The following is a 12,187-nucleotide window of genomic DNA, read 5'->3' on the forward strand; positions in this document are numbered from 1 at the left end:
CAGGGCAGGGCAGGATGGCCGCCCTCCAGTCCTCCCGCCCAAGGTAAATCACACTCAGGGCAGCTGGGCTCGGGTCTGAGACACCTTGGCACCCATCAGCCAGGGTCCAGGCGGAGGGGCCTGGCCAGGGACCCCCGTCCCCAAAGGGGCATCAGTCAGGTAAGCGGACTGCAGAGAGCCGGTGCCCCAGGGTCCGCGGCCGTCCCAGCGGGCGGGGCGCAGCTGCAGCGGGCGGGCGGGCGGGCGGGCAGGCGGGCGGGCGGGCTGCGCTCCCCGCGCCGGGCGCCAGGCGTCGCCCCGCTCCGCGCAGCGCCACGGCCCCGCCCCCGCCGGAGCCCCCGCCGGAGCCCGAGCCGAGCGGAGCCGGGAGCGGGAGCTGCGGAGGCTGCGGGACCCCGCGGGACAGATCCCTACCCCTGCTCGGCGGAGTGCGGGCGGCGGCCGGCGGCACCGGGACCCCGCTGCCTCCCGCGTCTCCACGGCCTCCCAGGGACCAGCGGGGACCGCGCGCGCCCCGGGAGATGCGGAGCCGCGGCAGCTGCGGCGCGAGCGGCGCGACAGCACCGGCCCCCGCGAGGTGAGCAGCGCGGCGCGGGCGGGGTCCGTGCGCCCCGCGGGTCCGTGCGCCCCGGGGGTCCGCGCGCCCCGGGGTGGCCCGAGCAGGCCGGAGGCGCCGCCCCGGCCGCCGCCGAGGCGGGGACGGTCCGCGCCGGGTGCCGCGTCCCTGCCGGGTCCCCACGGCCCTCGCCATGCATGGGGCGAGGGGGGGGAGGAGACCGGGCACCCCGACTCCCGGCCCGCCGCGCGGCCCCATCCAGAGACCCCATCCCAACTTGGCGACCCCCCTCTTGGTAAACAGGAGCAGAGCGAGTGTGTGCCTGTGTGTGTGCGTGTGTGTGCGTGTGTGTGTGTGCGCCTGTGTGTGACTGTGTGTGTGTGTGCGTGCACGCGCGCGCACCCTGCGGGAGAGGGTCACCGGGCTGTGGGTGCGGACGGCGCTGCTGCGCCCGCGCGGCCAAGGCGGGAGCCTTTCCAGAAAGTGATTGGCGGTGCAGGGACTCGGGGCGCGCGGGGGCGTTGCGGGGCGCTGCAGCCGTCCCGCCCTCCAGGCAGGTAGAGGTGGGTGCAACTGGGGGCGGGGGACCCCGGCGGGGGTGACCCCCAGAGTGCCCGGAGCCAAGGGCCGGCAGTGCCAACCCCTGTGCTCGGAAGCACCATCTGGGGCGCGGAGGGCAGGGAGGCAGAGCCCGGGAGAAGTGCCATTCCTCTAGGCATGGCAGAGCTTTCTAGAAAGGTTAGCGGACGGCGCCTGTGGAAGTGTGGTGTTGTTTGTCTCGAGTTAGATAGGGCCCCTGGCTCAGAGTTTCAATCCAGCGAAACTCGAGCCAGCTGTAGTGCTTCACCTGTGCGGCAGAGTGAATGAGTATACCACCACCGACAGGCCGGCCCGCCCACCATGCGCCCTGTTCTAGACATTGCTGCGCCAGTCTGCCAGCTCTGCCCTGACCCCTGACAGCCATCCCGTGACCCAGGGTGCCAGGAGGTCTTTGCACAGGTGGACAAAGTGCACGTATGTTTCCCACACTGAGGCACAGGGCGAAGGGAGGGCACTGGCATGGTGGGGTGCTAGTTGCCGCTAAGCCTGGACCCCTGGCTGCTGTGGACAGAGCCCCCAGTGTAACAGGGTGGGGGCCGGGCCCTGCCAGCACTGGCTGTCGGCTGTGAGGAGCAAAAGGCCAGGTGGAGAGAGGGTCAGGTCTGGGAGGCGGGTGCACACTGCGGGCGAGGGCTTGCCACAGCCCATCCCCGCCAAGGGCCTGCTCCTGAACATGACCACAGGGCCCAGGCCTTTGTTCCTTGGGGTTAGTGCTGCTGGTGAATCAGCACTCCCCTCCCCCTGCCCCTGACAGAGTTCCCTGTGCAGACATCACTGAGAGCTAGCTGTCTGTGTGAAGGCATCTGATGGTTTGGATTTAATAACATCGCTCCCTTACCACCCCAGTGGAGAAGGTAGGTGAGGGTGTCTGGCTATGCCACACTTCGTGGGGCCCTGTGGCAGCCCAGAGTAAGTACTGAGCCTTATGCAGATCCAGTACTGAGGCTTACACAGAGTAAGTACTGAGCCTCGGATGCCGTCTCCAGCTGCTCTCCAAACCTGCTTCTCCCTGTGTCAGATCAGGCCCACCACCTGGACCAGAGGTATTCCCAGCTCAGCACCTTCACCCAGAGGAAGCCGGGCGGAGGTCCCAAAGTGCTGTGTCCTAGGGGTGACCTCCACCCTCCAGGGATTCCTGTATGCCCATCACTGCCCCTGAGAGGGGCTGCAGCGGGGGGCAGGGAGGAGGTCAGGAGGAGTGGAGGAGCATGCATCCATTCCAAGTGGACAAAATTATATTTCTCCCCCAATTATGTCGCAGTGGATCAGTTTGGTTCCCTGTCCCTCACTATCAGAATCCTCCCTGCCAATCAATCAGAGGTATATGCATAATGCAGGCCATTCCTCTTCTGTTCTCATGCCCAGTTACCCAGCTCACAGTTCTCCTGAACGATCAACTGCCCCGCCACACACGCTTTGCGTGCCTCGCCTCCACTTCCCCAGGGCCTTCTTCACCAGACCCACCCTGCTTTGGAAGGTGGGGGCTGTGGAGTTTCCCAGGGGACCGTGTGCGGCCAAGCCGCTGGCCGTGGCTTCCTGACACTTGTTGCTGATGTGGGGGAGTCTTCCCATAGCACCCCGGCTTATGTGGACGAGCTGTGATTTTAGTGGGGGTCAGTTGTGGATGGGGGGCAGCCATACATTTTTGATGGTGTGTGGAGAGAGGGAGACAGTCCACGAATAGTGCTGAGCACACAGCTAGCCCAGAGTGACCCCAGATAACCTCCCCGAGACAGGCTGGGAGGACCTGCACCGGTCTCCCTTCCCCTCGGGCAACGCATTGTTTTCATTTAGGATGTTTGAGATGCGAACATCTACCCCAGAGTTGGAGTGAGGGAGCCGTGCCCAGGCCTCACCCAATACCCTGTCCATTTCCATAGAAGCTGCCCCTCCTGATACTTGGTTATCACTAGGAAAGAGTTCTGGGTGTTCTAGGCCATCTTTGGGGTTGTTATCTCCCAGTGAACCGTGGCCTGGTCTTTCTCAGATGTTTCTCTCTGACCATGTGTTTCATTTCTTCTGAGCTTTCTGCTCTCAGACTCCCTCCTCTTTACTCTGTCACAGGGACTCCTAGCCTTAACCTCAAGGCCCAACTCACATGGTTCAGTGTCCTTTAAGACTTCCAAGGCTCTCTAACTCAGTGATCTCTTGGTTCCATAAAAGATTATATTGGATTCTGTTTGGGTTTTCATTTGATTTGCTTAGATATTTCCTCTGCCCAGCAGTCGGTGGAAGGTGTGTCTCCGAGAGTTTGGACTTTGGGTTTGGGCACAGATTCAAATCCTGGCCCCGATGTGACCTTGACCAGCTGTCTCCAAGTTCTGGCCTCAGCGTTCTGGCCTCTAATACAGGACTTGCGGCTGCCATGAGGGGGAACAGATGATGTAGATAATTACAAGGCGTGTAACTGGCACCCAGCAAGCTGTGGCTTCTGTTCCCCGAAGGGAACAGCCCCCATGCTGCACACCGCACATGTGAAAAAGCTAGTGAGTTTCCAATGAATGAGCAAAGCTCATACCCGTGTTCAGATAGATTCTGCCACTGTGTGCCTTCCAGATGGGTAGGTAGAATCCACAGGGTGGGGTGTGCTAACTAATTTTGATTTTGCATGATAATCGGAATTATTAGGCAAAATCTGCATGCATACCTATTTCATCTCATAGTGCTGACCCTGACCTGTGTCCCGTGGTGGAATCTATTTCCCGGCATGCACCATTGACTCCAGTGCCGCCGATCAATGAGGCAGAAAGACAACTTGCTCTGCACATTCACTGGGCTCATGGCCTGGAGTAAGCCAGGCTGAGTATGAGGCCACGCGTGAGCGTGCCAACCTCAGCACCAAGAGGCTGCCTGGCCCCAGAGAGGCATTCAGAAGCAGGACCAGAGAGCGGCATCTAGAACAGGGCGTAAAGCTGTGACTGATGGAGGATCCCAAACCTCAAAACTTCACCTTGCTTCCTTCCAAAGAGAGGCTCCTCTGGATCACCTATCCCTTCCAGTAGCGTGGCCAGATTTTACCTCCCGCCCCTGGAGCCAGAGGGGCTGTGTGGGGACGGTGTGCAGCTGGATCTGAGGTGGGGGCAGGCTCCAGCTGCTCAGCTTAGCAGGTGGGCCGCTGTTCTCAGTGCTCTGGGTGTCAGTGCCAGGTAGAATGCTCACTGCCTGTGAGCTCCCAGGACAGGTTTGCGGCTGCATTTTGTGTGCCATTCATTTTGGAGACAGATTCAGACATTGTACCGGATTATCTTGGAAGGTTAACTTCTCATTATTTTATCACTTGCGTTCATCCCGCTGTGAAACCTGAGTGCTAACTAACACTTTAGATGGTTGGGAGTTTCGATCTGCACATCAAGGGAGTGGACTGTGTGTGTAATGCCACCATTCCCCTGTATCTTCAGGTGAGTGGGGCAGGCCGGGGTACTGAGGATGTGGGCTGGGAGAGCCCTCCTTTGGGGATTCCACCCAGCTGTCTTTTCTTCTGTCGGTTCTGGTGCCTGTTCCCCAAATCCCACCCTCTAAGGATTGCCCTGTCCAGGTGTTCTGCTCAAGGAGTTTTGATGTGGTTAAGAGCCTGTGAAATCTTCCTGGCACTGGCTCTCTGCCAGGACTGTGGGCCCATTGTCTCCCTTTCAATGACAGAAGTGCTTCAAAGGGCTCATGGAGGCTTCTGAAGTAAAAACTCTGAATGTCATCAGCAAAACAAATAAACACATCCTTTATATTTATTCCCAGCGGAATGGGGACCAAATAGAATATTTTTAAAGGGAGGTATATGTAGCTTAAAAGATCTTTCAAGTACAATAAAGAGTTTTAGTCTAGTTATCACTGAGTGGTAAGAAAGGGGCAAGCATGTATTCTGACTCCTCAAGGCACATGTAAACCCCAAGAGGAGTAGGGACACTGAACTGAAAATTGACCTTTGGTTGTGGAATAGAATCTCAAGGGCTTTGGACCAGTGTTTGGATGCCAGGATTTACTGGGTAAAGAAGAAGAATTGAGAAGAAACTTTGTTTAGACCCCAGGCCTGGGTCTTGGTAAAACTGACTGGCCTCCAACATTGGCTCCCGATAGGCCCAGCTGGTTTGTCACAAGGTCCCGGGATCCAGGGCGCCGTCTGAAGTATGCAGGGAGGAGAGGCTAGAGGAAGGTAGCAGAGGTGTGTGAGGCCTGTCCAGGTAGGATGCAGAGGTCCCTCAGCCACGATTAGCCTGGCAGGACAGCAGCCGCATGGAGCAGACAGGGCTGTGTTCTCCAGGGGAGGTGGCGGAGGCCTGCGGCTCAGGACAAGCACTTTGGGACAGGACAGGGTCAGATTGAGGTCCACACTGCTGCAACTCTGGGCCAGGCAGGAGACTTGCCCTGTGTGCTGAGGGCTCACGTGTGCAGAGCGCACACCTGTGCTGAGGACACACCCGTGCGGAGTGTCGTGTGGGGCCCGTGCGCTGAGCTAGATTGCCAGCTGGACCTTCCCTGAAGCTCCAGGAACTTTGGCCTCTTTTCTTCATGGTTCAAAGAGGCCAGCTTCAAAGGTGGACACTCAGAAACCCGATCTGATGTCTAGCCATTGGGTGTCCCTCCCCAGCTCACCCACCTGGGCGATTGTTTGAAATTCTTGTAGGAAATGCTTTTGATTTTGTTCTACACAGGTGGAGATTCTTTGGGAAGGAGGGGATCTCCTCCCAGCATTGGCCTCCGAGTGCTACCCCAGGGCACTGGGGAGGGGAGGGGAGGAAGAGGAGGACAGGCAGGGCCAGGCTTGGAGAGCTCCAGAGGTCAGTATTTCTTATACCAGTTTTCCCAGTACCAGCCCACTTGATACAGAGTACGCTCTGAGTCCTGCCTCAGTGGTCCTGGGCCTCTTTCAGCCTCCAGAGGGACCTGCAGGGACCTTCCCAGCCTGGCTCCAGCACAGGTACTTCCTGAAGCTTCCACTCATCCCTCTACAGTGTTCTAATATAGCAGGAGGGGAGACACACACAAAAGAGATGCTGCGACAGAGACAGAGGCAGAGGAAAGAGACTGATGCAGAAAGATAGACAAGAGAGAGCAATGAGAAATGAGAGAGACACAGAGAAGAAGGAGAGAGACACAGAGAAGAAGGAGAGAGACACAGAGAAGGAGTGACAGAGAAAGGAGAGAGAGAGAGAGAGAGAGTCTCAGAAGCGGAGCCTCCATCTCCCGCTCTTGCTGGCCCATGAAGGCTGTGCAGCACACCCTCCCTTTTCACTGGGAATGTGAACATTGTGTCCCAGCACACATGGGTTGGAGATAAGGACCAGGGCGTGCCTGGGACAGTTCCAAAGAGGTGGGGACAGGTGACATGCATGTGTCAGGCCACCCTGGTCTCTGAGGCAGGGCTCGCTTACAATTCCAGGGGAGGAAATCAGCAGGAATCCGTCAAAAGCTAAAGGATTTATGTCCTTTTACCACATTCAAGGATTGACAGTAACTCCATCTGAGCCAGCAAAATGGCGCTTTAATGTACTTCAGTGAATAAGAAGCATTTGCAAATGCTCTAATCTACAGAGACTAAAACAACTTAGCTTCTTAGATAAGCAAATGCCCTTTGCAGTCTGGGTGATGCTGTGAAGTTGTCTAATCAAAAAGAACCTTCCATTTCCAGTCATGTTATTACAGTTCATCTCAAAGCATGCATTGTTAGTAAACAAATTATTCCTTGCAAATAATTCATCTTTTCAATGTATGGTATTTGTGGTCCTGAAAATGGCCTGCATGAACAGCTGGAAAGACTCCGTGCAGGACTGGATGAGAAGCACTTGAAGATGGGCCATCATCCTGACGGCTAGCTGGGCGGCTGACTCAGCATTCTTTATGCTAGGCTCCTGGTAGCCCTGATCAAAGGCCTCCGTAATTCAATCTATTACTTTTTTTTTGCAAGGCTCAGCTTAAGTTCAGTCAACTATTGGTGATGTTATCCGCCTATGCATTTAAATTCCTTTAAGCAAGGCACTGATTTGAGCCCGATGTAATAGAAAAGTGCAAGGGCCAGAAATCTAATAATTTTGTAGTGTGTTGAGCCAAGCTAGGCCTGTTCCGATCTAGCCAGCATTACTCTTTCAAAGGATCTTTCTTGGTTTTCATCAAATGGGAACAGTGAGAGTCTGTAAGAGCATTTAGGAGAGACAGGAGAGCATCTTAAATCCTTACTGCGTGCCTATAGTGTACACACTCTGAGCTTAGCACTCGGTTCCCAAAAGACATCATCGTATCCACCCTGTGGCTGCTCTGTGTGCTCAGGGAGATATCACGTGGCCCTTACAGAGCCTGACGGATGTGACTTGGGATGCAAAGGTGTGACAGAGAAGCCAGGGTGGGATGTAGAACAGGGTCTGAGGAGCAGGCTTCAGTTACAACGGTTTCTTTCAGCCAGAATGGCTGCTAGAACAATCTGGACAGAGGCGCGTCTACACGTGTGGCCCAGCAATGAGAAATGAGCCCATCCTGTCTGGGTAACAGCAAGTGTGTGAGTGTGCTGGAGTCCAGGGGTGGCATGGGAGAGTGGAGGTGGAACACTTCCTGTTTCCTGGCTACGTGTGAGGGGCTAGCCCTTCTCTACCATCCGAGAACATGGCCCCTTTGACTCTGTGTGCGTGCATGCCGGTGTGCAAGGTTGAGGAGAGGCTCACCTGACCCCTCCCCCAACACGGAGCCCATGGATCCCAGAGGTGCTCTGCCTGCACCATTGCTGCCAGACCTACCAGCATGCTCAGCTGGAGGGTTGAGAACGGTCCCTGAGGGTGGCATGACCGGACTAGAGGTGGGTTAGGGTTTCTGAGGCTCAGGGTAGGGTCGTAGGCAATGTCACCATGCCAGCCAGACATGGTTAGAACCAGGGCTGCCGTTTCCAGCCACGGTGGCTGGGATGCATCTGGGGCAGTTGTAGGCTCCAGGTGGTGAGTTGCAAGGTGGGGTGGGGGGGATGCTTGGTTCAGGCAGTGTCGGTGGGCGGGGTTTGTTCATCCTGTCCAGGGTCGTGAGGAGTGTTTCAGCCGCGAAGTGCCTTATTCTGAGAACCTGCTCCAGGTTTTCAGAGTTGTTATCCAATACTGGGCTGCAGTGTACGTTCCTAAGGATTAGATAGTCCTCCTAATGCAGTGACACAGAAGGATCTTTTCATGACCACGGGGACATGAGAGGTGGCAGGACCCCTGCTCCAACTCGCAGAGCTACTAGGCGTGGATTCCGGAAGCTGCACACGGAACAGCCCGGGAGTCACCCTGTGACCCCGCTCCCTGGGCACCCAGGTCTGCTCTTGAAGGACTTCCCACACTGAAACGGGAAGACTTCTATGTGGAAGCGGTGGAAGATGGAGGCTGGACTGGCAGGAAGGCCACAAAAGAGCGTGCTTGTGAAGCCAGGGCCAGGAAGAGCTCTCCTCCAGCCCAGCCAGCACCCTGCCCGGTGAAAGGAGACATACCAGGCTACAGGAGAGCAAGGAGGGAACCCATGAGGAAGAGCTCTGGGCCCTTGTGGAGCGAGGATGTATATTTCTCAAGGAGTGTGAAAGATGTAGTTTTTGAAAGGGTAAAGCACTGGCTGGACCAGGAAATGCAACAAGGACTTTCCTGAGAGGGCAGGGGATACTGGCTGAGGGCTTCTTGGGCTCTAAGGCGGCTTAAAAGTCAGGAACAACAGTGGCACTAAGAATTCATTTTCCAAAATCCTCAGTGACAAATCCAAGCTTACCTGGATAGCTGTCCTTTCCCGAAGGGAAGTTCCACATGGATTTGTCTTTGTTGATAGACTCAGGAATTGGAGCTCATCACACACTGAAGAACTAACCCCAGAAAGCATTATCATCACATTTTTTTGGAAAGGGCTTTTATTCATTTCTAATTATTTTCTCAATAAATTCCTCATCTCTCTGAACCTCAGGAGGAGCATTTTCTGGAGAAGCTCGTGTATCGGTAAGCAGAGTCAATTTCTGCCCTTTGCTTTGGACGTTAGTGTAGGTGAGATGTCTGCTCCTCTCTCTGCTTAGAGCCTGTCACCAGCTACAAATCAGGAGACAGAAATGAGATGTGCTGCAGGGACCTGGGGCTTGAGTGTCACTTTCCTACTCTGCCCTGGAGGATTGGTGGCTCACCAGGCCCTCTCTGCATCACTTCTGCTACTGGGTCTCAGGAACCGGGAGCCCCTCCTCTGTACCCAGCAAGCGAGTCCAGGCTGTTTGTCTGCCTAGGTGAACGTGCCTTCCAACCTTGAGCAGGACCTGAAGGTGAGACATCATTGCTTCTCGGGGCTGTGTCCATCTTTTGTCTGCTCAGCCTAAGCAATGCTTAGTCCATTCCTGGAGGTGTGCTTTCCTCCAGCAAATTGCTTCCAGGAGGAATTACAGAAGGCAGTGGTGTCTGTGCAGTGTGTATGTGCCTCGCACATGGCACGCTTTTGTGTAGCAAATGATTTATTGTTTGTTCCATTCAAATGCACCTCCTGAGTGGCTGGGCACAAATCAATGCCATAGATCCTGGTAATTTTGCTTAGCCTTGGCTTCTTTTTTTTCTTTTCAAGGTAGTAGTGATTGGTGAATGTCTGCAGGGGGCTTTGTGTTGTGGCTGGGAAGTGGGAGCTGTCAGCTCACTGTGTCGTACACGGTATTCACATTTAGACTGGCAGGCCGAGAGTGTAGCCGCACTGCTGGGACCGGTCCTTGCTCGTGGCTAGAATGCTATTGGTTGGGAATTGCACAACCGTTCGATTGCCAGAGGCTGAGCTGACCATAGGAAGTTTATTGTATTGAACTGAGGACACAGCTGATAGCTGGGAACCTGGATAGGAGATATTGGCCAAGGCCAGAGAACCTCTTGGAGTCCTGGGTCTCACCAGGAAGATGAGGAGCATCTTGCAGATCAGGTCCCATTGAGGGTCCGCTTTCTGCTTTAATCTCCTTCGCCCGTCAGGGCACAGACTGGCAGGGAGCTGGGGGCATGGCTACCCATGTGGCCCAGCACCACCCCTGTTCTGCTGATCTGTTAGGAGGGAGGGCCCAGCTGCATATCTAACTAAGCCCTGGGTGCTGCAGGGAGGAGCGCTACTGCAGAGTCTCAGCCTGAGAATAAGCGCCAGCCGCCTTCTAGCCTGGCGGCCTCCCCATGGGAAGGGGCGGCTGACGCCTCTACCCTGCTAGCAGAGGACAGGGCTTTCCATCACTCAGGCATCTCTGATGAGGACCCAAGCTCGTTGGGGCCTCGTTGGGTCAGGGGTCTGAAGGCTCAGGGGCAGTGGCATCTGGTGGCCTTCCCGGGCTCTGCCCCGCAGTGGCCTCCAGCTTTTCCCAACTGATTCCAGCCAGAATTGAGTCTACGTCTACCTTGCTTCTCCTGTGTCCAGGGCTGGCCTTCCTCGAGTCGGCTGCTCCGTCCCAACCCCCTTCTTCTCCCGGATGTCGGGGAGTGGGGTGTGGCAGTGGTGTGAGTTGGCTTTTCATCTCTGGCATCCCTGCCTCTGGATGAAGAGAAGATGAGTTCACTCAGCTTCGCAGGTCCACAGCAGAGCGCAGGCCCCGCCAGCCACCCCTTGGCTGCGTCCCTTTATGGTGCCTGGTGAGGGGCAATGGAGGAAAGTGCCGGACACAGGAACAGAGGGAGAGGAGGGACCGCGCCTGCTCCTCTTGTGAGAGATCACCACCTTCCAAGAGCACAGCCCCGAAAGCCTAAAGACCTCTCACCACACTCTGCTCCGGGGCCTGGTGGCGGCGAGAGAGGGCACCCACGAGGGACTGGGCTCACCAAGGAGGAGCGTCTGCCTTGGCAGAGACTGGGTGATTCCCAGGGGTCCCATGCGGGTCATACACATAGAACAAATTGTCGGTGATGGCACAGTTTCAGAGTTACTCTTTAAAAGAAGACACCTGAGCAAAGGCAGCGCCTACAGGAAGGAGCAGTCTGCAACGGTGGTGTGGCACTCAGCTTGGTGACGGAGCCGCCACACAAGCCATTGCCTCCTTCCACTCAGTCTTGGCCTGCTCCTGGTCCCGTACAGTGTCTGTGCTGAGACCCCAGTGGTCGCCCAAACCCCTGGGTCTCTCCCATCCTCTGTCCCAGGACCCTTCTTCTGGAATCTCCCTCCTGTGTTTCATCCCCAGAGGCTCGTCTGTGGGGCTGAGCCTGGCTCAGGCCCTGTGTGGGGTCTCTGGGACTCACGGTGAGCTGCGTTGAGGCCTTGTGTCATCCTCACTGGCCCGAGGCCTCTTGCTTCCAGGCGCTGTGCTGGCTCCTCTTCCTGGAGGTCCAGAGCCGTGGGTTCCATTCGGGCCTGGGTACAACTCAGGCACTGACTGGGCAGCCGCCCAATTCTGCTGCTCAGAACCACGGCCAGCGCGTGTGAGAGCACAGTTCTGGGCTTTGTGTGAAAGTGTTCCACCTCGCTGGTGTGTGTGTGTGTGTGTGCTCCTTCCACGCTGCTCCCTGTCCACAGGTGAAGAGACGCCGAGCTCCAGGCCCGTGGTGGGAGAGCAGGACCCCAATCAAGGGTCTGCCCGGCCCCGGCCCAGCTCCCCTCCCCTCCTCATCTTTCCTCTTCTCCACTTCACCACCAGGCCTCCTTCTCCCAGAACCCCAGACCAGCTGAGCTCTCTCGCTGCAGGCCCTCGGCTGAGGACTGGAATTGGCCGGGAGAACAGGCTGACCCAGCCCACAGGGCCTGCCGGCTCGGGGAGAGAGGGCACTTGAGCGGGCACACGGGCCGGCATGCCATTCCTTTGAAATGAGTAAGAGCAAAGCAAGTCCAACACAATGTCTGGTGTTTTCTCCCTAGCGTTGCCCAACATGACCTTCTCATGGGGGACGATCGAAGGGCCAGTCTTCCTGGAACTGGATGCCACCCCACCCCGGTAGGCACGGGGGGAGGGGACACCCCAACTTACGCTGCAGGAGCCAGTCCTATCTGGAGTCTGGGAGGAAACCATCATGGACTGCTTCTGCCATTCACCCCTGGTGTGAAAATCATTTTGAATTCGTTTCAAGGGCTCCATAGAGAGTTTTTTCTTTGAGAAGAATACTATCAAGATAG

The 12,187-nt window shown here is 56.5% G+C and overlaps 1 protein-coding gene across 4 annotated transcripts in view; it reads left to right on the forward strand.

Moving 5' to 3' along the window:
• Window positions 1–370: 370 nt before the first annotated feature.
• The window catches only part of Ptpre (protein tyrosine phosphatase receptor type E), a 118,532-nt gene continuing 106,715 nt past the window's right edge, over window positions 371–12,187 (forward strand). For 3 of the 4 annotated variants that reach the window (XM_070011409.1, XM_070011411.1, XM_070011412.1), the window contains exon 1: window positions 11,933–12,008. In XM_070011409.1, coding sequence (XP_069867510.1) covers window positions 11,955–12,008 — 54 coding nt within the window. In that variant the 5' untranslated portion in view covers window positions 11,933–11,954. Of the gene's footprint in view, window positions 578–11,932; window positions 12,009–12,187 lie in introns of those variants that run through there. The other variant, XM_070011415.1, reaches the window with a different exon arrangement.

Source organism: Dipodomys merriami, unplaced genomic scaffold (assembly GCF_024711535.1).
Source record: "Dipodomys merriami isolate MVZ:Mamm:240054 unplaced genomic scaffold, mDipMer1.0.p SCAF_82, whole genome shotgun sequence".
Lineage (NCBI taxonomy): Eukaryota > Metazoa > Chordata > Mammalia > Rodentia > Heteromyidae > Dipodomys > Dipodomys merriami.